The sequence below is a fragment of the Penicillium hispanicum genome (genome assembly GCF_028827665.1).
Source record: "Penicillium hispanicum strain IBT 35686 chromosome Unknown utg000001l_segment0_segment0, whole genome shotgun sequence".
Taxonomy (NCBI): Eukaryota; Fungi; Ascomycota; class Eurotiomycetes; order Eurotiales; family Aspergillaceae; genus Penicillium; species Penicillium hispanicum.
Genome location: NW_026623193.1, coordinates 2,770,486 through 2,792,494, shown reverse-complemented (window position 1 = coordinate 2,792,494; position 22,009 = coordinate 2,770,486). Strand labels below are relative to the sequence as shown.

Sequence of the window (22,009 nt, the reverse complement as noted above, 5' to 3'; positions counted from 1 at the left end):
GCTAGAGGAAGGCGACTGCAATTACACCAAAGAGAAGATTTACTAGAGAAGAAAGAGAGCAGAGATGAAGTCGATTGCAGGCTGGTTGTGAGATGAGGTTGCGCGGTGACGTTTGCTAAGAGCAGCGGGAGACGCTAATCCCGTTTCATCGCATTGCGACTGGGCTGATTCGCCCCCTGGTCATCTCCGTGCTGCGACAAGCAGTCACACAAAACACAGAATGGTCCAGAAACATCCAGAGTCATATCTATAAATTGTTCCAGTTATGGCCTTTCTCTTTCCCAACTCAGACTCCCCAGAGCTCTTCGACGCGCCGTGCAAGCAGTGCCAGGACGAAGTGATTAGCCGGATGGCGCAGCTGAGTGGAGTCCGAGTGCGGAGTACGCTGGGAGGGTCATCGTCATCGCATGGCAGTGCTCCGAGAGATGCAGGTATTGATCGTCACTCAGAGACAGGCACCTCTCGCAGGAGCATGGCACCATGTCAGTGGCACGATCGTACCCCAAGCAGGAGGCGGATTACTTGGGAAAGAGGTATCAATGGTGAGACGCTGGTCGAGATACTCCGTACGCCCCATCACCAAAGAACTCCGGCGATTCATTATCACAAGTGATGCACTGTTGTGGTAAACGGGTATATCGTATATCGAAGAAGCTGTATGATTGCCCTGTTAGGTCATATTCAAGCCAAGCCGATCGAGCGTATAGTCTTCCTTGGACAGAGCCTGCTTGTTAGGGGCTGCGGGATTTTGTTGGATGGTTTGGTCTGGGAGAAGCTCTTGTATCTGCTGGCCTAGCCTCGTGGCCTCGCCAATTCTCTTCTGATTAATTAAGATGCGGAGAGCATCACACCCAATGTTAAAGAAGGCATCCCGCTTGGCATTGTTTTTCCAGGACGCCACTTTGGGCTGCGAGAGAGATTCTGTGAGATGAACGAAGGGGCGCGGGTCTGGATGACTGGGATGGTATAGCGCCACGGAAACAAACAGCAAGCTTCGGGTCGAAGTTAAAGTGGAAATAACTTCCTTGTACTCATCGTAGATATGAGTCCACACCTGGCCCGTGGACATTTTTGGGTCCATGGACGCATGGTTGAGATGAGCTCCGGCCGGAAGCAACATTTTTCGGGCCCCATTGCTCTGTTCGTGGGAAGAGCTAAAAACCATGTGAGATGCGCGTAGGTAATAATTCAGGGCCGAGCCAAGACCACCACCAAATTGGATTTCCGCATCCATGAAATCAAGAAGAAGGTATCTGAAGACACTCTGGGCGAGTCCATCGGGTATACGACCATTGGCTGTCCCAAGGTCCCGGTTGATCAGCATCTTCAGCCAATGCATGACGGTGTCATGAAGGTTCTCCGAAACCATGAATTTTGTCAGCGTAGGGGCCCAGGCGCGCAGATTGGACTGGAAGAAGGTCTTCCTGGTAGCACCATCGGAGGCCCAGAACCAATCGACGACACGTGAGGCGGCTTGAGAAGCCTTCATCGCTTCCGTCATCCCATTCTCCCCGACAGATGCAGCATGGAAGAGTTGTGACTTCAAGCAGTTGATTATGGCAGACGGTGTAAGGGACCCAGAGGCTACTAATTCGTCGAAAAGCAGCATGGGCTCCTCGGCCAGACGCTTCTGCGCCTCAGCGCTTCGCAGACTGCCATGGGGTGTTGCTTTCGGGGGTACAATTCGAAAGAGAGGGTTATCCAGAATGTTGTGGAGGTGTTGATCAGTCGCATGTACTGACGAATCGGCATTCAAGGGTTGTCGATCACCATCAGGATTGGGGTTGAGGTTGGGGGTATGGGTGTGGGAGGCCGGATATGCGCGGTCCAACTGACGGCGGAACGAAGAGGTGAGGGCATTAAGCAGTTGCTGAGACTCTCGAGGTGTACGAGGCAGTGGCTGGTGGATCTTGGGCCACGACTTGAACTGGAAGATGGAGGTGCCCTTCATGATGGATGTCGGTGAGTCCCAATGGAACGACTCCGATGCGACTTGCAAGATCGCCGCGAGGGGTGGGCGGTGAGGCGTAGGAAGCCAAGTGAATGACGAGCAGACACGGCGGGCGTAATGAAAGCAGCTCTAGGCAACTCCAAGACGAGAGTAGACACAGGGGCACTAGGCAAAAGAGTCACACTTTCCGGGAGCTTCTAAGAAAGGCAGAGCTGTCACGTCGTGTGAGGTGAGGCCATTCCGACAAGACAGGCAAAGTCGCCCAATAAGCAATAAGCGCCACTCGCTAAAAAGCCGGGCGGCGCCAAGACCAGCTGTGACCGGGAGCAACACATCAGAACTCTGAGCTTTTGCCTTCCCATTCACATCACCCCCCTTCAATCCTCCCCCGACGATTCTTTCTATTTTACCCCCCTTGCCCGCTCTGGATTCATAGTTGGCCCCTGTGCCTGTGGTCCTGGTGCTGATCCTCTTTTGCGAGGGTGCATCCGACTTGTTTCTCCCATTCAGATCCTTCCTCCCTTCACGAAACCCTTGCGACACCATCGTGACCTCCTTCCCAATTCCGCTTCTTTCATCTCACACATCCGAATAACATCATGTCCGAAGTTCAGAGTCGCCAATCTGCGCGAGGCAGAGTATCCGCCCGGGGTGGCCGAGGTGGTCACAGCTCTAGAGGTGGCCGAGGTGGAAGCAGCAGATCTGCAAATGCCGACAGCTCAGACCTCCCCTCGTTTGACGAGGGCGAAATTGGACAGATGAAGAAGAAGTACTCGAACACTCTGCCCACTCTCCGCGAGTTGTTCTCCGACTGGAAGGACGAAGACCTTGTTTTCGCACTGGAAGACTCGAACGGTGAACTCGAGGAAGCAATTGAGCGCATTACTGAAGGTCGATCCCCCGGGTTTCTGGCGCATGCATAATTCCATGCTACCTCCTTTGGCGGCTGTTGTTGACTGATTTTTCTTCTTTCTAGGCAACGTGTCACAGTGGGGAGAGGTCAAGAAGAAGACCACAGACCGAACTCGGCCCAAGACCAAAGAAGTCCAGAGCACCCCGAATGAACCAACTGTAGCTTCTGTCCGTGGAGGTCGCGGTCGCGGTGGATTTGAGGGCCGCGGACGTGCCCGCGGTGACCGGGGTCGTGGCGGTCGTGGCGGTCGGGCGGGCGCTCAAACGAACGGAACTCGTACGGCAGACAGCGCTGCAGAGCCCTCGGTGCCTGCTACATCTGAACCTGTTACGACAAAGGCGGAAGGGGGAGCAGACAATGAGCCCGCAGTCGCAGCGGCCTCGGAGTCGGCCGAGCCGAAGACCAGTGTGATTCCCGAGGGCACGAAGAAGGGATGGGCGAGCCTCTTTGCCAAACCCGCACCTCCTCCCCAGAAGAAAGCCCCGGCTGCAGCTCCTGCTCCTGCGCCTGAAAAGCCTGCTGAGCCCGCAGCAGAGCAAAAGAAGGCTCCCGAACCTGTACCCGTGCCCGCTGCCTCTCAGAAGACACCCGTTGCGAAGCCCACTGAGCCTGTTGTCCCTGCCATCCCGACGACAAGTGTCAAAACGCCCAAGGATGACTTGACTGAAACCAATCTCGAACAAATCCCCGACGTGTCCGCTCCTGCACCGACCGCAACCGCGGCCAGCACAGTTGGCAGTGCCCTTGACCCCGCGCTGGTTGCCAATGCCACTCCCTCTCGTGCCCCGCCGTCCGGGCTCCCTTCGAGTGCCTTTAAGCAGGGCAACCGTGCCCCTGGCTTCCAGCGTCGTGTTATGGAGCAGCAGCAGGCTGTGGTTATGCCCGGCAATCACGCGGTCGACCGTGCCGCCGTCCAGTTCGGAAGCATGGGACTGAATGGTGACGCAGTGGACATTGATGAGAACCGAGAGGAGGCCGAGACTCGCGCTCAACCTCCTCAGCACTCCCCCGTCGCCCCTCGGGCCTCGCTTCCTCCCTCTACTCAGGGTCCCGCTGAGACTGTCGGCGCTTCGCGTCCCGCTCCCGGTCTTCCCCCAGTCCCCCAGGCCTCCGCAGCGGATTCTTCCTTCGATTTCACTCGTTACGCTGAAGCTCAGAAGCCCTACGACCCCTTCAACCCCCAAGTTACCCAGCCGCAAATTCAGGAACCATTTGCCAACCAGGCCCCTGTTCAGCCCACTGTCACCACTGGCAGTGAGTACTCACCTTTCTACGCCGCTGACCAGCAGCGCTTCCCCTACAACTACTATGGCAGCTACGGCCAGTCGCAGGATGCCACCGCACCTCGAGCTGCCCCAGGATTCGGTGTCTCAGCACCAGAGACTCAGCCTCAAATCCCGGCCACGCAGGCTCCTAGCCGCTACGGTCCCGTTGATGCAACCAACAGTGGCCACAATACGCCTAACCCGACTCTGCCCGCTGCCACCCAGACTCCAGCTGCCCAGCACATGCCCAACCAGACCGCGTACGGCTACGGCTATCCTTACTACGCCAACCCCCAATATGCTTCGTACATGAACCAGATGAACCAGCACCAGTACGGCCGAAATCGTCCGATGTACGACGATGCTCGCCGATACGATGAGCAGCAGCACTATGGCATGCCTCACAGCACGCAGTATGGCTATGGTAACCAGTATGGCCCCTACGGCGGCAAGGGTGGCATGTACGGCCACCCTCATGGTTTCTCCTACGAACACTCCTCGTCCCCTGCCAATGCCGCCAGCTTCAACCAGGCTGTGCCTGGTCGCGACTCTGTCTATGGCCGCACTGGCTCGGCGCAGCCGTCTGACAGCCAGCAATCCGCCACGGGCACCAATGCCTTCGGCTCTGGCATGACAGACGTATTTGGTCGGTCTCAGGCTGGATTCGGTCAAAACCAGCCCGTCAGCCAGCAACCTCCCGTGACCGCTGAGGAGACGAAGGGCTTTGAGGCCCCGAAGGCCGGTGGCCCTAGCCCGTCTCTCGCCCAGGCTAACCGCCCTGGCTCTGCCACCAACAGCGTCCCCGGTCAGCCCCAGGCTCAGTCTGGCCTCCCCCCGCTGCAGGGCCAGCAGGGTCAGCAGGGCTTTGGTGCCTACGGCCACCTCAACCCTCAGTATGGTGGTCTTGGCGGTCTGAGTGGTCATCAAGGCGCGACATCGCAGACTGGTTATGCAAACTACGGTGCGGGCTTCGGTAACTACTACGGAAACACCGGTCGTGGTGGCTGGGGTAACAACTACGGCCATTAAATTGGGGAAGAGCTATATTCCATTTCCTTTTCCCCGCCTCACACATATGGCGTTGCATTTGCAGGTGATTTGAAAGGGGTTTTGTTTTGTCTTCCACATCACCAGGACGGGTGATCATGTCTTGTCGAGCGGAAAGACAAAAGAAAAACCCAAAATTTCTCTTCATCTTTCTTTCCTCAACATCTGTGTAATCTCTACTCTCTTCCGGGAGCTTGGCTGGGTTTTCCTTTGGGGGGACTGTGTTCGCGTTTGTCTTTTCCTCTTCATTTCATTTAACCGTGTTGCCTTTTCCTTTGCTACTACTGCTCCCCGTCGATGCGGTCTGTATTAAATCCTCCAATTCTCCCATGGTTCTTTCTGTCCTCTTTTTTCTCTTTGTTTCCCTCTCAAACCTAACTCACGGTGTCAATTCGGGTCCGGTGTGTCATTTGTGGAGACGGGTTTTCTTTCTGTGTCTCCGTTTCATTTTCTGTCCTCCGCCGTTGTGCAATATCAGTGATGGTTGCTGGGTATGGTAGAGGTAGATCGTGATGGACTCTGCTCATGTTACTGGGCCTCCAAAAAAAAAGTGTGATGAGTTATGTACGCACCTATACAAACCGGAGATTCCGATGCTTCGAAGCTCCCCGCTTGGGAAGTCTGTATATCTATGTCACTCCACTCCAGCTGCTTGTATGATCCCATATATGAGGCCATCGGCATCGATCCCTCAGCTAAGAGCTCAGTGTGGGGTCTGAAAAGCTTGGCTTAACATCAAGCTGTCAGCTGCCGAGTCTGAAGGAGTGCTTGTAGCAGCACAAGTTCCCTTGCTAGATGGGCGTAGGCCATGGTATTTTTCAATGGCGAGAGCAAATAGTGGTCCATTAACATTGATCGATGACACCAACAACCATGGCGATAGGGACATCACCATAAAAAAAAATCGTAGGATTCACTATCATCTGATTAAATGCAGCCGTGAAGCAGCTCGACTCAAGTATATAAGCGGCGTCGCCTCTGGCCGAAACTATATACAATCGAAACGCAGCATGACACGCCCCAACAGGAAAGGAAAGCAAAAGGCCAACTCTATGTGTGCGGACAACTCGGTTAGGGGGGGGGACTCCGATGACCAGAGGGGTAGTCCATGAAGCCCTGGGTCCAGAAAAGCGAAAACAAAAAGGAAAAGCCCTCAGTTGAGCGGAGAGACTCAAACGAGCATCTCAATTTTACTCGGTAAGACCGAGGCCCTCACCACCGGTCTTGTGGTAAGGCGGTTGCGCACCGGCAGCACGCTCGGCATCGAAGCGCCAGATACCGCCGGTCTTGTCGCCGTCAAGGTCGGTAGTGAGATCGAGCGAGCGAGCCAGACGCTGGATTTCCGCGTCGTCATCTTTCTCGCTGACGCGGTTGAAGAAGCGGCGCTCCCACTCGCGGCCCTCGGACTTCTCGGCGCGGCGCAACTCGCGCTGGGCATTTTCGATGCGTGACTTGTAGCCGGAGACCGCGTCCATATCCCCGGTCTGGATGTTGGCGGCAACATCCTTCCACGCGCGACGGCTCTCGTACAGATCTTGCTCCTCGACAGGGGCCAGGGTCAGTGGAGTAGTCTTGTTGTCTGCCACCACCCAGCTGTCGATCACCTGCTTGGTGCGGGCATTCTTCACGTCGAAGGTCTTGGACCATTGCCCGTCGATGGTGTACAGCGGGTTCTTCTCACCCTCGCTGGCCTTGTACAGACTCGCCGCGAAGGTGTTCTTCTTACCGCTTAGCCATCCCTTGCCCGAAAAGTCGACCTTGCCGACGTATCCACTGCTGCTGGCGATCTTGGTCGTCTTCTCCAGCTCGACGAATGGAGTGCCGTAGATGAGGGATTCGATGTGCAGGTTCGGGAGCGTGATGAAGTATCGCTCCTTCTCGCCACTGGGCAGAGTAAGGGTGTAGAGGGCGTGTCCAATCTGCTTCACTTGGATAGTGCTGGAGAAGGAAGCCTTCTGGGCATTGTATCCTTGCAACTACGATCGCAAGATTGATTGAGTTAGGGCATGATCATATGTGCCGTGCTCCGGCGGGGCATCGTGCTCCACTCACCTCAACTCCGTGTTTCTCGTTTCGAATCGCGTAGGCCGTGGCCGGGGGGTGGTGGCTGCACATCCGAGATCAGAAATCCATCCGACAAACGATGGTCAGGGGTGATTGGGGGAAAATTTACCTAACCTGCTCGCTGACCAGCTTCGTTTCGCCCACTTCCGGATCAGTGTCTGGGAGCCACTTTCCGATGAATAGCTCGCCGAGGAAGGGGTTCAGCGGTTTCTTCTCGCTGCCCAGCTTCTCACTGCGGCTGCAGTACTGCTGGTGCAGTGTGGTCAGGAACCATTTCAGCACCAACAAGGCGCGCTTCGCGGGGTCCGACTCCTTCGCGGGGGCGACGAAGACGGCGGGGTGCTCGGCCCAGTAAGCAGAGTATTCGGTGAGAGAGGTCGAAGACAGAATAAATGGAGGAGCGGTCAAGGAGGAGAGATCGCCATTGAAGGAGGCGATCGACTGGATTCCGGTCAGCGCGACGTAATGGAGGATTGATGGCATTCACATGTGGCACACGTAACCCACCTTAAGGAAACTTGACCACGAACCCTTGCTGTTGGCGGGCACAGCGCTCTGGGGCTCCTTTTTGGACGACATTTTTTTTTTCGAATGCGGGACGACAAACCGGTAGATAATCTGAAACACCCTGCACAGATAAGATGTGGAATTGCCCGAGATCGAGCGGGGGAGACGGAGGTTGAAGTGGTTGGCGGTCAGGAGGATGGCGATAACGTCATGGTGCCAAGGGCCGATCTTGGGTCGTTTTGGTCGCGAAGCAGCCACACTGTTTCATCGTTGACGCCGCAGCCACTGCAGGTTTCACCCAGGGCTCTTAGGGGCCGAGAGAGGGAGAGAGCGAGAGCCCTAGCGCAGTCGCCGATGCCTAGTCTACACGAGTGACATGTGCCTAGTGTGTGGATGCATCCGCCACATGCCCGTTGCCCTTTTTTCCTTAGTTTTGTCTCTTGAGGGCGACGATACAGTGATTCCCCGTTAATTTGGACCTTCTTAATATCGAAACCGAATTCAATCGAGCAATTTCCTGCGACTGGATCTAATTATGTTACCATAGTTAAGGGCACCAAGACTGGCCAAATCCCTCCTTCGAAACTCGATTTATCCTAGAACCTTTCGAAGGTCATATCACTCTATCTCAGGACTAGTCTATAGGCATCATTTCTCTGGTAAGTAGTAGCTATTGAGAACCATTCAGTTTCAGCCGTGGTATTAACAACTTGAAAATATATTTGTAGATGCCAATCTGAACAGGGAGAAAAGGGGAATTAAATACTCTATGTCTAATTTTGCAGTTTGTTCATCATCCTGCGGAGGTCAGAGTCGCGTCGATGTGGTATTATATCTCATAGATACCATGGACGAGACTCATACCTCCCCAGCCTTCTCACTCTCTCGTTGGACAGAAACAGCTTCCAGCTTCTTAGTTGCCTTACGCTGGTTTCTGTCATCGACCTGAGTACGCCACTTATCACCAAAGATGGTCGTGGCCCACACACAAAGCCCCGAGGCAATCAGGAACAACGCGCTGATGGTACTAAACCACCCAACGCCAATAGCTTCCACGGCTGGCAGCACAACCCCAGAGCCCAGAGCCGCAAACACGTACCGGAACATGTAGTTGCCCGCGACAACCTCGGCACTGCGGCCCTTGGATTGCATCACGTCCAGGCAGTAGGTGTTCAGACTGGGAAAGCAGAACAGTTGGGCTACTCCCTGGAGGAACATCGCCAGCACAGGCACCGGGATGCCGCCAACGGCTTTCTCGACTGTCCAGCCATACACGAGAATACAGCCCGGGATGACAATCCCAAGAAACACCAGGCACGACTTGAGCCGGTCCTCTGGCACGCGTCTGCCGCCGCGCTTGCGGATCCATTTCTTGACGACGTGGTCTGCCCACCGGCCACCCATGAACGTACCCACGAGATACCCACAGCCCGGGGCGATGTAGAAGAGACCGGATTGGATGGGGCTGGTCAGATGGAATCGTGGGTTCAGCACATACCGGATCGGCGTGAGCAGGGAATACTGGTTCCAAACGAGGGCACCGGCCGCTAGGCCAGCAAAGAAGAGGTTTGGGTAGGAAAATAGAAGAACGCCGACCCGGAGTGGCGACACGCGATGCCAGAGGAACTGGGCCTTTTGCATCGGGGTCCTCTCGGAGACGTCCGACTTGTCGAGGTTTGGGTATGTTTCTGGGAAGAAGAAGAACACGAGTAGTGTGCCGCAGCCGCCTAGTGCGGTCTGAAGCCAGAAAACCACTCGCCAGGAACAAAATGTCACAATCACGCCCTGCACGGCATTTCTTTAGCTGGCTTGTAGCAGGATCGGGTGAGAGCAGGGAAGACGTACACCGATAAAGGGGCCGAAGGCAGGCCCGATCAGCGTGCCGGAGAGGAACCAGCCCAGCGCTGTTGCGCGCGCTCGTGGCTCGTAGATATCGCCAATGGCTGAACTGCCTACCACCAAAAAGGATGTGCCTTGGAAGGCCGTAAGAACACGGAAGATGTAATACGCGGGCAGGTTGGGAGCCAGCGCGGTGCCAATGCTAAACGCAAAGAAGAGGGAGGCGCTTATGAGGAAGATCTATTACGCGGCGATTAGCTCCTTGGCCCAGGAATCCGGAATCCATATGCGCTAGGGCGACTACTTACCGGACGTCGTCCCCACACTTGACTGAATGGTCCCCAGAATGGAGCCGAAATCCCCATGAACGCTAGGTAGAGTGCATTACTGGCGTTGATGATACTACCGGTGGTGTTGTAGGTGCTTGCCACTTCGGGAATACCGGACAGAATCGAAGTTGAAGAGATTGGGGCCAGGAAGGAGCAGAATGATAATACGAAGACGATGACCATTTTGCGACTGGGCGAGAAACGCAGGTATTGCTCGGCATCGACCTCCCGGAACTCGTTGGTCACCGGCATGTCATGATGGGAGAGGTGGCTTTGAACAAGATGTAGTTCGTTTGACGCCTCGGGTCCTTGCTGTGACTTGCTGACTCTGATCTCTCTTTCTTCTATCGGAGTTTCGGCCTCCTCGATGCTCGAGGATGAATGTGACGGGGCCATGGCGAACACGTCCTGAAATTCTGTGCTCTATAGAGTGGATGGTCGATATGGTCCCCGGAGTCCAGCAGAGAATGTTGTATATTTTCCTGTTAACTGAAATCTTCAAAGCAAAAAGCCCTCTTGGTTCTTCAACGGCGACTTTCCGGACTCATACTTCGAAGGTTCCGATCTCCTATGTTGAAACACAGCCGACTTTGCAATTGGAATCAAATCAAAAGCTCGGGGGAGAGGCTAGCTGCCATTGAGTACATCACCCAACAGAATTGTGAGTCAGAAGAGAGAAAAAGTGCCACCGCTAGACCCTTCGGCGTTGGGTGTCTTTGGCCGAGGATCGGCGGAGGGGGTCGCATTCACAGTGCAAGTCGCAGGGCAGGGGAAAAAAAACGCAGGAAAAGCGCCCGGGCAGCCAAACGGCGTCCTCGAGACATCGCGCCCAATGATTCGGGCAGAATGCCGTGGGGAACCTCGTTGCCACAGCTGAGCGATGTCCAGCAGAGCGGAAAAGAATCCGTGTCGGCCGCATCGCGATAACGGAGAGATAGCCGTAAAAAAAAGAAAGGAAAACGCCCGAGTGCTGCTTATCGCGTTCAGCCCCCATACTAGATCGAGCTAGTTCTTCTCCAGCTTCTGTGGGAATCACTTTCGCCTGGACAGTAGCGAGGTGTACAGTGATCCCCTGTTGACTTTAAATTATCCAGGAAATAGGAATTACTCGATTTATACTAGGCTCTGTCCTGCTATAGAGGTGCCAAGGAAGGTTTGTAGTAGATATATCAGGCAGAAATGTTTAATACCCTTTCGCACAGCTACTTCTAGTCGTGTAGCTACTTAGGTAGATACTTGTGTACCTACATGGGTAGGCAAATAGATCTGTAAATATCGTTGAGGAATTAATAGTTTCCGGACCTCAGTTTCCCTTTCTCGATTTGGGAGCTGTCTGGGGTTGCCTGCTTCTCTGCGTCCAGGAAGACAGCTTGCAGATAAATGGCCTTACTGTGCATCCTCAGGGCGGGCATCGCATTAATCAGGAGCCGAAAACATCAACTGTGGTTACGTGTGTTTCGGCGAACCAACAGCCATCTACATAATATAGTCTAAGTTGATAATGTCATTGCTGAACTGAATGAGCTTGCTCTTCAATCTTTGCAGAAAATGTAGCCATGCTTTCTCTATTCCTCAAGAGCCAATATCCTCTGATGTAGGAACAGCTTCGCTTGTCCCAGGAATCTTTCCATTCGCGATTGCTCCAGGAGTGAGGCCACTTTCTGCGACCACTCGGTCCGCTCTCCGCTGCTCAGTAAATTTTCTGCAGTCCTCTCGACCTTTCTCGATGTCCACGAATCCGATCGCAAGCATTGCGGCGAAGCACACAGCGAATAAGAAGGGAAACCCCATCCAGTTGTTGCGAGTATCATTTATGATAGCCTGAATGACATTTGGACCAATGATAGAAGACTTTGTCCGAATCCTGGTCAGTAATGATTCGGTTCTAAGATAGGATAGGCCACTTACGGCACGGTTGGTGATCCCGAAGAGCGCGAACAACATGTTGTCGTACCCGCGGGGCATGAGCTCGCTAATCATGGTTTGAGCGTACTGTAGCAGAAAACGATTAGCAATATTCCAAGGAGCATAGAATGGTCTTACCGCATAGTATGGTGCTTGGAAAAGCCCGAATACGACGTTGTAGAAGTAAAACTCCCACTAAGGGCTGTTAGAATACAGATTCCCAAGGCGGAATTCCCCACGGAAACATACACGGTTGTGATAGCCAATTCGAGTCGTCCATAGTCCCAGCATGCCCCAGAATGGAATGAAGACGCTAAAGAAGTTGGTGACTAGGAACATGGTCTTCGTCTTGAACTTGAAGTAACGCTGGATGTACCAGAACCCGAAAGTAGAGGTTATTGAACAAACAGCCTGTGTGATACCAAGGTAGGTTATTTGCAGAAAGGAGAATGAGACATAGTCATTCTGGATGATGCTGACGAGGGTTCCTGTGGGCTGTCAGTAAGGACCCCTCTTGGATTTACAAGCCACTTACCAGTTGTATTCAGCCCATCAGCAAGCATAAAATACGCCAGGAAATATAAGAATGTCTGTGGCAAGGACCGAACTTCTCGCATAGCAAGCCAAATTTGCTTGAAGCCAATGGTGGCATAGTTGGAGCCTCTGGGGACCTTAGGTCCAGGTCTCTTCTGTTGAAACAGAAACCACCATATGCCGAGGACCACCCAGTCTGTGTAGCTGTCAGAAATGAAATCTCCGAGATTCCAGGCATGTCTTACAGGAGTTAGTCAGGCAAAGTGCGAGGTTATTGGAGTAGTTGTCGTTTTGCATCGGGAGCAGGACGCTCAGGTTGAGTGCTAGAGTGAGGAAATATCCGATGTTACTGTGTGCAGTTGAGATATTGCTATCGTGTTCATTAGCTCATAGTCATTGGGTAAATATGGCTTGTGTCATATATCACCTGATGTGATTTCTTTCCAAAGACTCGATGGCGTCGTACTCTTGCTGGTCAATCTTCCCTTCTCTCAGCTCGTCCCGTGCCTTGCGAACATGGGGCGTGTATCGTGCAAGTCGAGGGAATACAGCACCATAGAAGACCAGAGTTGCCCCGTAGGCAATATACGCAACAACGTACATTCCCATTGCCGCAGGCCATTGGCTGGGATGTCGAATGGCTAGCATGGCGTACTGCAGCGCCCAGCACACGACCGTTAGAATGAGGAGCAGCCATCGACCGAACGATCCATAATCTGCGGCACTGCCAAGCCACACAAAAATCACTGTCATGAAGGCAAAGCAGAGTCCGTTCGCGATTAAAACAACCGAGGACGTAGATCGTGTTCCCCCAGCCCAAGGGACCACGCAAGACGACGAATCAGTACAGGCTTGGGGAGGATCGGTGCCGGGCTGATACCCTGCGCCGTTCAGGGCCCACTGGAACCTGTTCAAGGTCAATGAAGGTTCCCAAGCATCTCTAGTCTGACCTGCCAGGTTGCTCATACAGGGCTTGACTGTAAGATCCTGGGCCAACACCATTGTCGCCTGCGGATCGATGGTTCATGTCAGTATTGTGCGCCAGAAGGGGAATTCCTCAAGTGATATATCAACTCCCACCATTGTAGTAAAGATAATAGGACCAGAGCTCTTTTCTGGTGGTTGTAGGCTGCTCGTAGGCATCTTCATCGACTCCGAATAGCTGCTCATACTCCGCTAAGGTGTGCCGAGGCAGAGCCGACGTGGCTGCCACTTCCACGGCCGCATCATTTTTTGATGAGTGCTCCCTGTTGTTAAGCTCCTGGCGTGGTAAGTCCTGCATGGTCTGAATCTCTAACCCCGGGGGCCAAATCAGCTCGCGGGGAGCTGTGAAGTGTAGAATGCCGGGCGTGTTGGCAGTCTCATGCCTTATTTGGCGCTGGGCTGCTCTACCCCGCCCGCCTTCGCAGTCCTGGGACTTGCATTCTTCCAGCACTTCTTATCTGTCGCCCAGAATGAACTCACGCCGTTCTGCTCGCGAAAGAGTAGCAACGAATGGCGATGAGACGTTGCATTGAAGACGAGTGGACCCCAAGGCAGCAGCTCCAATGGGGCCAAGCCCACTTATCAACCTGGGATTCCCCGCGCCAACCAACTGCCATCGCATCGACTCAAGTCTGCGGCGCGATGATGATCTCAACCGACCTCCAGAAGCAAGTGGGCCAGGTAGGCCATGATTGACAAGCCCGGATCAACACTCCACTGACGACTACAGCTGTTTGCGGTTGGCTTCCACGGCTGCATTCCGAGCCCAGAGATCAAGACTTTGATCCACGACTATCATGTTGGCGGCATTGTTCTTTTCTCGCGCAACTTTCAAAGTGCAGAACAACTCCAAGTAACTGGCCCTCTTTTCTTTCCCACTTGCCGACACTGCCACTGACACGAACATCGGGAAAGGCGTTGACCTGGGCCCTGCAAAACGAGGCTCGGTTAGCCGGACATCAGCGACCTCTCTTGATTGGGATCGATCAGGAAAATGGCTTGGTCACCCGCGTGTCTCCCCCAATTGCTGCCCAGCTCCCTGGAGCGATGGCATTGGGGGCAACACACGACCCGGAGCTTGCCTACCAGGCAGGAAAAGTCACTGGCGAGACATTGGGTTTCTTCGGCATCAACATGAATTATGCGCCCGTTTGCGATATAAACTCCCAGCCGCGGAATCCTGTAATTGGAGTGCGCAGTCCCGGTGACAATCCGGACTTTGTGGGCCGCTTTACAAGTGCAACTGCGCGAGGCCTACGAGAGCAGAAGATCGTTCCCAGTGTGAAGCACTTCCCCGGTCATGGCGATACCGCTGTGGATTCGCACTATGGGCTGCCAGTAATCCCCAAAACAAGAGATCAGCTTGAGCGTTGTGAACTCATTCCGTTCCGACGGGCTGTGGCTGAAGGTATTGAGACGGTCATGACAGCTCACATTTCACTACCAAGTATCGATGACAAACTTCCCGCTACATTGTCCCCCAAGGCCCTTGGAATCTTGCGCGAAGATATGGCTTACGATGGAATGATCATCACCGATTGTTTGGAGATGGATGGAGTTCGCTCGACGTATGGCTCGAAACAAGGCTCAGTTCTGGCATTGCAGGCCGGAAGCGATAGCATCATGCTGTGCCATACCTTTGATGTGCAAGTCGGATCCATCAAAAAGGTCTGCGAGGCTGTTCAATCTGGTGCGATTAGCTCTTCTCGACTGGAAGACGCATGTCGTCGCGTCGCTCATGTGAAGGAACATTTCTTGAACTGGGATCTCGCTTTGCGCCAAAATAGTCTTTCTGAACTCGATGCCCTCAACGAAAAGGCTTCGGCCGTTTCCAAAGATGCATACGAGCGCTCCGTCACTCTGGTGCGAGACAGCTCCGGGGCACTTCCAGTGTCGAGCACCTCCAAAGTCATTTTTCTTTTCCCGGGGGACAAGACGCCCATTGGAGGTGCGGTAGATGGAGAAGGCATGGGCCGACAGGGGTCATATGATTCCTCTCCATTCCTCGACGTCCTTCGGCTTCACAACCCCTCTGTTACAGAAATCAAGTATGGTGAAACTGGTTTATTGTCTGAGCAATGGGAGGATCTCAAATCCGCGGATGTTGTCATTTTTGCCTCCCTAAACGCAAGGGAATCGCCGTACCAGGAATCGCTTGGTCATGAACTTCCTCGGCACGTTCGGTCGCTGGTGGCTATTGCTGCGAGCAACCCCTATGATTTTCTGGAGACCTCGGATATCCAAACGTACATTACCACGTATGAACCCACAGTGGAAGCTTTTTCAGTGGCCGCCAATATCATTTTTGGAATTGCAGAGTCCCGAGGCTCTCTTCCAGTTGGACCGAGCGCTTCGCCAAAGTGCGCCGCAACTATCACGGAATTCGATGCAGCGAAAGATCTTGATGAAATGGTATCTATCTGGTCAGCGGCTTTGCCAACCTATGATCTCCCAGCAAAGAGCTTACATATCCTGATTGTTCGCCCTTATGGGCACCACTTTGTTGCTCGTGTTGGGTCAGAGCTTGTTGGGTTCTGTCTTGCCTATTCCGAATCCGAAGGAGAACCAGAGACTGTCTTTATTGCAGTGGTAGCTGTGTCTCCAAAGTACCAGAATCAAGGGATCGGTACCTCGCTCCTCACGGAGACTCGCTCCTACTTTAGAACTAAATACGGCATAAATCGTTTGAAGCTTGGCAGTTCATTCCCTCGATTCTGGCCTGGAGTACCTCGTGATCTCCCCGAGACAGTCCAAGAGTTCTTCATCCACCGCGGCTTCCGTCTCAGCCCTCCGGATGCGAGATCGACTGACCTTTACCAGGATGTTCGGAATTTCCAATCGCCGGAGAAGTATGTCACTCGTGCACGGGAACGGGGATTCCGCTTCGCTCCCTTACAGCCCGAGGACTATGAAGCCTGTTTGATTGGACAGAGGAAGAACTTCTCCCACAATCCGGTAAGAGCCCAGAAGCCCTTCCCCGGCGGGTTTTGTCAGCTAATGTCCGTCCAGAGCTGGGTGCAAGCATATGTCGTGCTCCACCCAAGCAAATATCCGTCGAGTGTAATGGCTGCCTTCAATGCAGAAGGACAGCAGGTTGGATGGACATTGATGTTGGGTCCCATCTCGCCTCAGTTGAACTATGTATGGGCATTTCCTCAGATTTGCGGCCCCAAGACGGGTCTGATCGGTGCTGTGGGCGTTGATCGCGAGTACCGAAAGTCTGGTATTGGACTGGCGCTTCTTTGCCATGCAATCGAGGATATGAAGCGTCGCGGAGTTGAAGGTGTCTTTATCGATTGGGTCGCTTTGGAGGGATATTATGAGCAGCTTGGCTTCCAGACCTGGCGGAGCTATCGACCCGGCGAGATCTAGTTGGTAACCTGATCTTTTCGAAATTCGTCTCCCGTTCTACAGACTTGATTTGATTATGGTAGAAAGGATGTATTGTGTTTCTTTGCCTCCCTGTGATAGATGCCAACTGAGAATTTCCTGCCTGTCCTCTATGTACATTCTTCTATATCACCCACTCCGGCAGCCAAGACCCCTAGACGGTGCACTGGCTATGGTCAATCAGGTCATGTCTGTCCCCAATATACAAACAGCTAGATTTCATAATGGTTATTGTGTTTGGGCCATGAATGGATAGGATAAGCAGATGCGGCGCTCACTTGTAGATTACGTCTCTATAGTTACACCTGGAGCCCTGTGGATGGTCGAGACCTTAGGAGGCTTCTCGACCCATCTTGCCCGACGTTACTCTATCCTGCCTTGACGAGGGCCGTCTAATCGCTCTTAATTCCAGTTGCACTGGCCAAGCCATGCGATGCACAGCGTCTGATCAGCCGCGCTAAAATCTGGCCGAGGTGTGAAGCTCGTGCCGTGATTGGCCGCAAGTTAATGTACTATCCTTGTCCTTTCCATATCACAGAAATCATTGACAGGGAAGTGAGCCTCTTCACCTGGGGTTTACTGAATGAGGCTCGGGCTGGAGCCCCGAGGGGTGACAGACTCGAGATGCTGCTCAACCCTGCCCGCCAACTGGAGTCGGTTTCCGGCCAGATATTCGCATCATCCGCTATCATGACTTGCACTGGGCTAAGAAGGGATTCAGCCATCCTGAACCCCAGATCGTTGGCCGCATCAGGCTAGATGGACAGCTGATCCCCCACAGGATTCAAAGCCTCAACCATCGCGTTGTCACCTTAGACAAGGTGAATGGCTTCGCTCAAGCCGCACCGAGATCATCCCCGCATCTTTCGCCGGAGAAAATGAATGATGCGATCACTGTCCGTGTCACCTCCCAGCGCCCGGGCAAGGCTGTCCCCATCCCTGCGCTTAGACATGCGGGCGCCAGGTGGAGTTAGTTGGGACGAGGCTATTGGGCCCAGTTGATGCCGTCCTCGTCTCGTCACGCTAGGATGACGGGGCACAGGACTAGGGGGCAAGGAATTCCCCGGCGCAGAGACGAGCCGCGTCGGCTTCAAGGTCTGATCTGACAGTACCAATTCTCGCGGAGGGGCCAGACTGGGCGGCTTGGATTCGGCCGTTTCGGGAGGGAAAGCTGGCCCGAGGGGAGAAAGGCAACTGTGACGCGTTAGGAAGTCGAATAAGGAATGCATTAGCGTTGGGCGCGGACAAAACCCAAAATTCGCCAAATTCGTTGCTGGGACTTCGTCCAACCCCAGATTCTCCCCCATTCTCCCCCATTCTCCCCCGCGCTCCACATGCGTCGCGCGTGGAGAAACCCCTTCTCTCCTGCGAGCGAATGGACCAACCGCGGGTCAAAAATCACCTTCGGAACTCTCTTGGTGAACTCTCAGGCCGTGTGGAAGTTTGGACTTTCCCAGTCGAAAGGAGACCCTTTCGCTCACCGGTCGAACTCAAGCCACCATCGTCTTGCCGAGCGTGAACCTTCACAGGGATCTAAACCCGATCCAGCGTGGTCATCGCGTTTCGGTCTGAAAGTCAGCCACCCAGTGGCCAAGGGGGGTTCCTTCCAGCGAATCATGAAGAACCAGTATGGCCCGAAACAACGTCCGCCACGGGAAATAAAACCAAGCGAGAAGACATCTCGGGCCGCATTGAGGGCGAAGACTGTGGTGTTTTACCCTCCTATGCCATCCTCGCCACCCCATAGATTTCAGCGTCATGGCGAGTGCGGCGATCACAGGAGATTTCGCGGGTCACTCCTTCCATTTCCGGGTCCACCACATGGGCATCGGCGAGCAAGGGAGGCATCGTGCTAGCATGCAGACGAATCAAAGTCGAGTGCACCGTCGAGCAACCGGAGAGGGTCTCCAACTGACAGCGCCCAGATATCGGTCATACACGGTCCCACTCTGAACTTCCTGGACCGGGATCCCGGCCCTCTCGATCCGTATCACGCAGGATAGCTCGTATAGCCAGCCGTCAATCCCCTCTCGATCCTTCTTCTGGGGGTGCGAGAGGCGTTTAGGGCCTCCGCGAGGGCCAAGAGCTCACGTATGACTGGCTGAGGCGGGGAACTAGACAACAAGAACAGCTTGGGGCAGCACATTGCCTTTTGAGAAAAGGATTAGCGCCAAGAAGGCGCCGCCTGCCTGTCCAGAACCAAGACAAGAAAGCGTTGCGGCTTTTATTTCGCTTTGGATCCTCCCCATGGGGCGGATGAGCAGCTCCCCACGCTTCTGACCCCGGAATGGGGTACCCCGTTTCAGGACATCCGTCCTTGGGCCAATAGACTAGCGCTGCTCTAGGGCTAGCCGCAATGGATCTTGACATCCGATGTCTTATGAGGATCCAATGAGATTTTGCTATTCTTGTCAAATGGGCTGGTCTGAGAAGGGACGAGGCTTCCACCTGCATTAAGGCATAAAAGGCGGCGGTCTCCCCTTGGAGCTTTTTTTTTATCTTCCTTGTTGCCACCGCTGATTTCTGTCTTCCCATCTCGAGGCTGGGCTGCTCTCGTGTAGCCGCTGTGCTTGTCTCTCTTCAACGGACTCTATTGACTCCTGTCCCTACTTGAACCATTGATCAAATCGGATTCCTCGGCAGCATGGACAAGGAAACAGTGACACAGATCGAACCTCCGCCTGGGTTGGTCTTCTTGAAATACTGGGAGAATGGTAAATTAACGTGGAATTAGGTATCTTGATGCCCAAAGTAGTGCAGAGAAGGGTCATGTTGAGCAGGTGAACCTGCACAACAATATTTCTGCCAAGTATGTGCCTCAAATTTTTATTCCTCCGACAGGATCTTGCCTTCGTTGATTCTAGGTACTAACAAGTATGTCTCTAGGATCAAGAATCCGCTTGCCGACCTGAATCAGTCGCAGGTGCTCCGCGATGTGGAAGCATTTGCCCAAGAATATCACGTCACCGACATCCTGCCAGAACTAAAGAAAGGCGCACTTGTCGCTCGTGATCCTGCTGAGTTTGAGTCGGTTCCAGACCTCACGGAGACGGAACTCACAGCGTTGCGAGACGAGGTTCTTCATAAGTGGCGCCAGCCCAAGGCACTCTACTTTACCATCATTCTCTGTTCCATTGGTGCAGCAGTGCAGTACGTTTAGGAGTAGGAATATGAAGGGATTATTGCTGACTTTCAACAGAGGATGGGATCAGACCGGCTCGAATGGTGCTAACTTGTCCTTCCCGGTTGCTTTTGGTATCCCGGAAGATGCGAGTGTTAGGAACCAGTGGCTTGTCGGCGTTGTCAATGCCGCCCCATACATAGCTAGTGCCGTGATCGGCTGCTGGATGTCGGATCCGTGCAACCGTATCCTTGGTCGCCGTGGTACCATCTTTATCTCTGCTATTTTCTGTGTTCTCGCCCCTATTGGATCTGCCGTCACTCAGAACTGGCCCCAACTGTTTATCACCCGTCTGTTACTTGGTCTCGGGATGGGCTTGAAAGCCTCTACTATCCCTATTTTCTGTGCCGAGAATACTCCCGCCATTATCCGTGGTGGCCTTGTGATGTGCTGGCAGCTTTGGACGGCATTTGGCATCTTTCTGGGCTTCTGTGCGAACCTGGCGGTCAAGGATACAGGGAAACTGTCCTGGCGTCTTCAGCTTGGATCTGCCTTTATTCCTGCTGTGCCTCTTGTGATCGGTGTCTATTTCTGCCCCGAGTCTCCTCGCTGGTATATCAGGAGAGGTGAGATGAACAAGGCATACCGGTCTCTTTGCCGTCTTCGCAACACACCTTTGCAAGCCGCCCGGGACCTTTACTACATTCATTCTCAGATCCAGATCGAGCAGAGCCTCATTGGCCAAAGCAACTACGTGACCCGCTTTATTGAACTATTTACCATTCCTCGCGTCCGCCGCGCTACTCTCGCTTCGTTCACCGTCATGATTGCTCAGCAGATGTGTGGAAGTAAGTACATTACACCCTACCAAACCACCTTAGCACATTGCCTAATCGGCCTCCAGTCAACATTATTGCATTCTACTCAAGTACTGTCTTCAAGAATGCAGGCGCAGATGATACTCAGGCGCTATTTGCCTCGTGGGGATTTGGCCTGGTAAATTTCCTGTTCGCCTTCCCCGCAGTCTGGACGATTGACACCTACGGACGGCGCGCTCTTTTGCTTTTCACATTTCCCCAAATGGCTTGGACTTTGCTTGCGGCTGGATTCTGCTTTTACGTGCCCGGGAATGGAGGAGCTCATCTGGGCACGATCGCGCTCTTCATCTTCTTGTTCGCTGCTTTCTACTCGCCGGGAGAAGGCCCCGTGCCATTTACCTATTCTGCCGAAGTCTTTCCGCTGTCTCACCGTGGTACGTATCCGAAGACACTCGACATGACTACCAAAACTAATTGCCTTACCTCAGAGGTTGGTATGTCATGGGCCGTGGCCACTTGCTTAGGATGGGCGGCCGTACTTTCCATTACGTTTCCCCGCATGTTATGGGCGATGACTGCTACTGGAGCCTTTTGCTTTTATGCGTAAGTCTTAATCTTCTTGAATACGGGTTCCTAGCATGGTGTCTAACTATCAGGACAGCGGCTTGAACGTGACGGCGCTGGTCATGATCTTCCTTTGGGTTCCCGAGACCAAACAGCGGACCTTGGAGGAGCTCGACTATATCTTTGCAGTTCCCACTCGGGTCCACATGCACTACCAGGTCTGCAAGGCGTTGCCCTGGTGGATCAAACGCTACATCTTGCGAAGGGACGTCGAACTAGAGCCACTGTACAAACTCGACCATTTAGCAGCCGGCGACGAGGTGGCGGAAGAAGTGCGGAGGCACAGCGTGGTGTCTGCGGATATCAAGTCTTGATACTTGATTTGCGTGATGGATTTTTGGATATTCGGGCTGTGGTATGCGGTTCTATTGGCCCAGCTTGTGGACTTTGAGAGGCAGAACCTCAGTTGGCACATGTCTTCGTTTGCTATTCTGCGCTCATAATGGGCAATGAGCTATGATATCTTGGGAATTGACTTGTGGGTCGTCGCCCTTACTCAGGGGCAGACTTCCGCCATTTCCGTCACATCCTGCGCAAAGTGATCCCCCGTTAGTAGTACCCCCTTAATTCGAAACCTCAGTAGACCGAACGATTTTCTGAGGAAGAACTAGCCCGAACAATTACAATATCAATCCTCCTACTCTATTTAGCATCCTATTTTAATTATTGATTCCTTAAAGATATTCGCAATTATATTTACATATATATCTGCGTAAGT

The 22,009-nt window shown here is 53.5% G+C and overlaps 7 protein-coding genes across 7 annotated transcripts; 3 read left to right on the top strand and 4 right to left on the bottom strand.

Annotated features, from left to right (window-relative positions):
• Positions 1-670: 670 nt before the first annotated feature.
• On the bottom strand, positions 671-1,951 carry N7459_001067 (uncharacterized protein; the record flags this gene model as incomplete). Its single annotated transcript, XM_056940252.1, has 1 exon — positions 671-1,951. The coding sequence occupies one exon, from the start codon at positions 1,949-1,951 to the stop codon at positions 671-673; it is 1,281 nt and encodes a 426-aa protein (XP_056804532.1).
• Positions 1,952-2,550: 599 nt separating this feature from the next.
• N7459_001066 (putative RNAPII degradation factor Def1) lies at positions 2,551-5,158 on the top strand (the record flags this gene model as incomplete). The annotated part of the gene is made up of 2 exons (XM_056940251.1): positions 2,551-2,842; positions 2,928-5,158. The coding sequence occupies 2 exons, from the start codon at positions 2,551-2,553 to the stop codon at positions 5,156-5,158; spliced, it is 2,523 nt and encodes an 840-aa protein (XP_056804531.1).
• A 1,208-nt stretch (positions 5,159-6,366) lies between these two features.
• N7459_001065 (OSBP family protein) lies at positions 6,367-7,723 on the bottom strand (the record flags this gene model as incomplete). Its single annotated transcript, XM_056940250.1, has 3 exons — positions 6,367-7,152; positions 7,229-7,283; positions 7,350-7,723. 3 exons carry the CDS (start codon positions 7,721-7,723, stop codon positions 6,367-6,369), a joined length of 1,215 nt encoding a protein of 404 aa, XP_056804530.1.
• Positions 7,724-8,605: 882 nt separating this feature from the next.
• On the bottom strand, positions 8,606-10,311 carry N7459_001064 (putative MFS transporter; the record flags this gene model as incomplete). The annotated part of the gene is made up of 3 exons (XM_056940249.1): positions 8,606-9,532; positions 9,593-9,826; positions 9,895-10,311. The coding sequence occupies 3 exons, from the start codon at positions 10,309-10,311 to the stop codon at positions 8,606-8,608; spliced, it is 1,578 nt and encodes a 525-aa protein (XP_056804529.1).
• A 1,176-nt stretch (positions 10,312-11,487) lies between these two features.
• On the bottom strand, positions 11,488-13,636 carry N7459_001063 (uncharacterized protein; the record flags this gene model as incomplete). The annotated part of the gene is made up of 9 exons (XM_056940248.1): positions 11,488-11,766; positions 11,824-11,907; positions 11,959-12,015; positions 12,070-12,308; positions 12,356-12,550; positions 12,600-12,724; positions 12,782-13,261; positions 13,323-13,362; positions 13,435-13,636. 9 exons carry the CDS (start codon positions 13,634-13,636, stop codon positions 11,488-11,490), a joined length of 1,701 nt encoding a protein of 566 aa, XP_056804528.1.
• Positions 13,637-13,848: 212 nt separating this feature from the next.
• N7459_001062 (uncharacterized protein) lies at positions 13,849-16,710 on the top strand (the record flags this gene model as incomplete). The annotated part of the gene is made up of 3 exons (XM_056940247.1): positions 13,849-14,019; positions 14,069-14,191; positions 14,254-16,710. The coding sequence occupies 3 exons, from the start codon at positions 13,849-13,851 to the stop codon at positions 16,708-16,710; spliced, it is 2,751 nt and encodes a 916-aa protein (XP_056804527.1).
• A 2,662-nt stretch (positions 16,711-19,372) lies between these two features.
• On the top strand, positions 19,373-21,605 carry N7459_001061 (sugar porter family MFS transporter; the record flags this gene model as incomplete). The annotated part of the gene is made up of 7 exons (XM_056940246.1): positions 19,373-19,413; positions 19,463-19,537; positions 19,615-19,878; positions 19,928-20,697; positions 20,754-21,101; positions 21,156-21,270; positions 21,329-21,605. The coding sequence occupies 7 exons, from the start codon at positions 19,373-19,375 to the stop codon at positions 21,603-21,605; spliced, it is 1,890 nt and encodes a 629-aa protein (XP_056804526.1).
• Between the last annotated feature and the right edge of the window lie 404 nt (positions 21,606-22,009).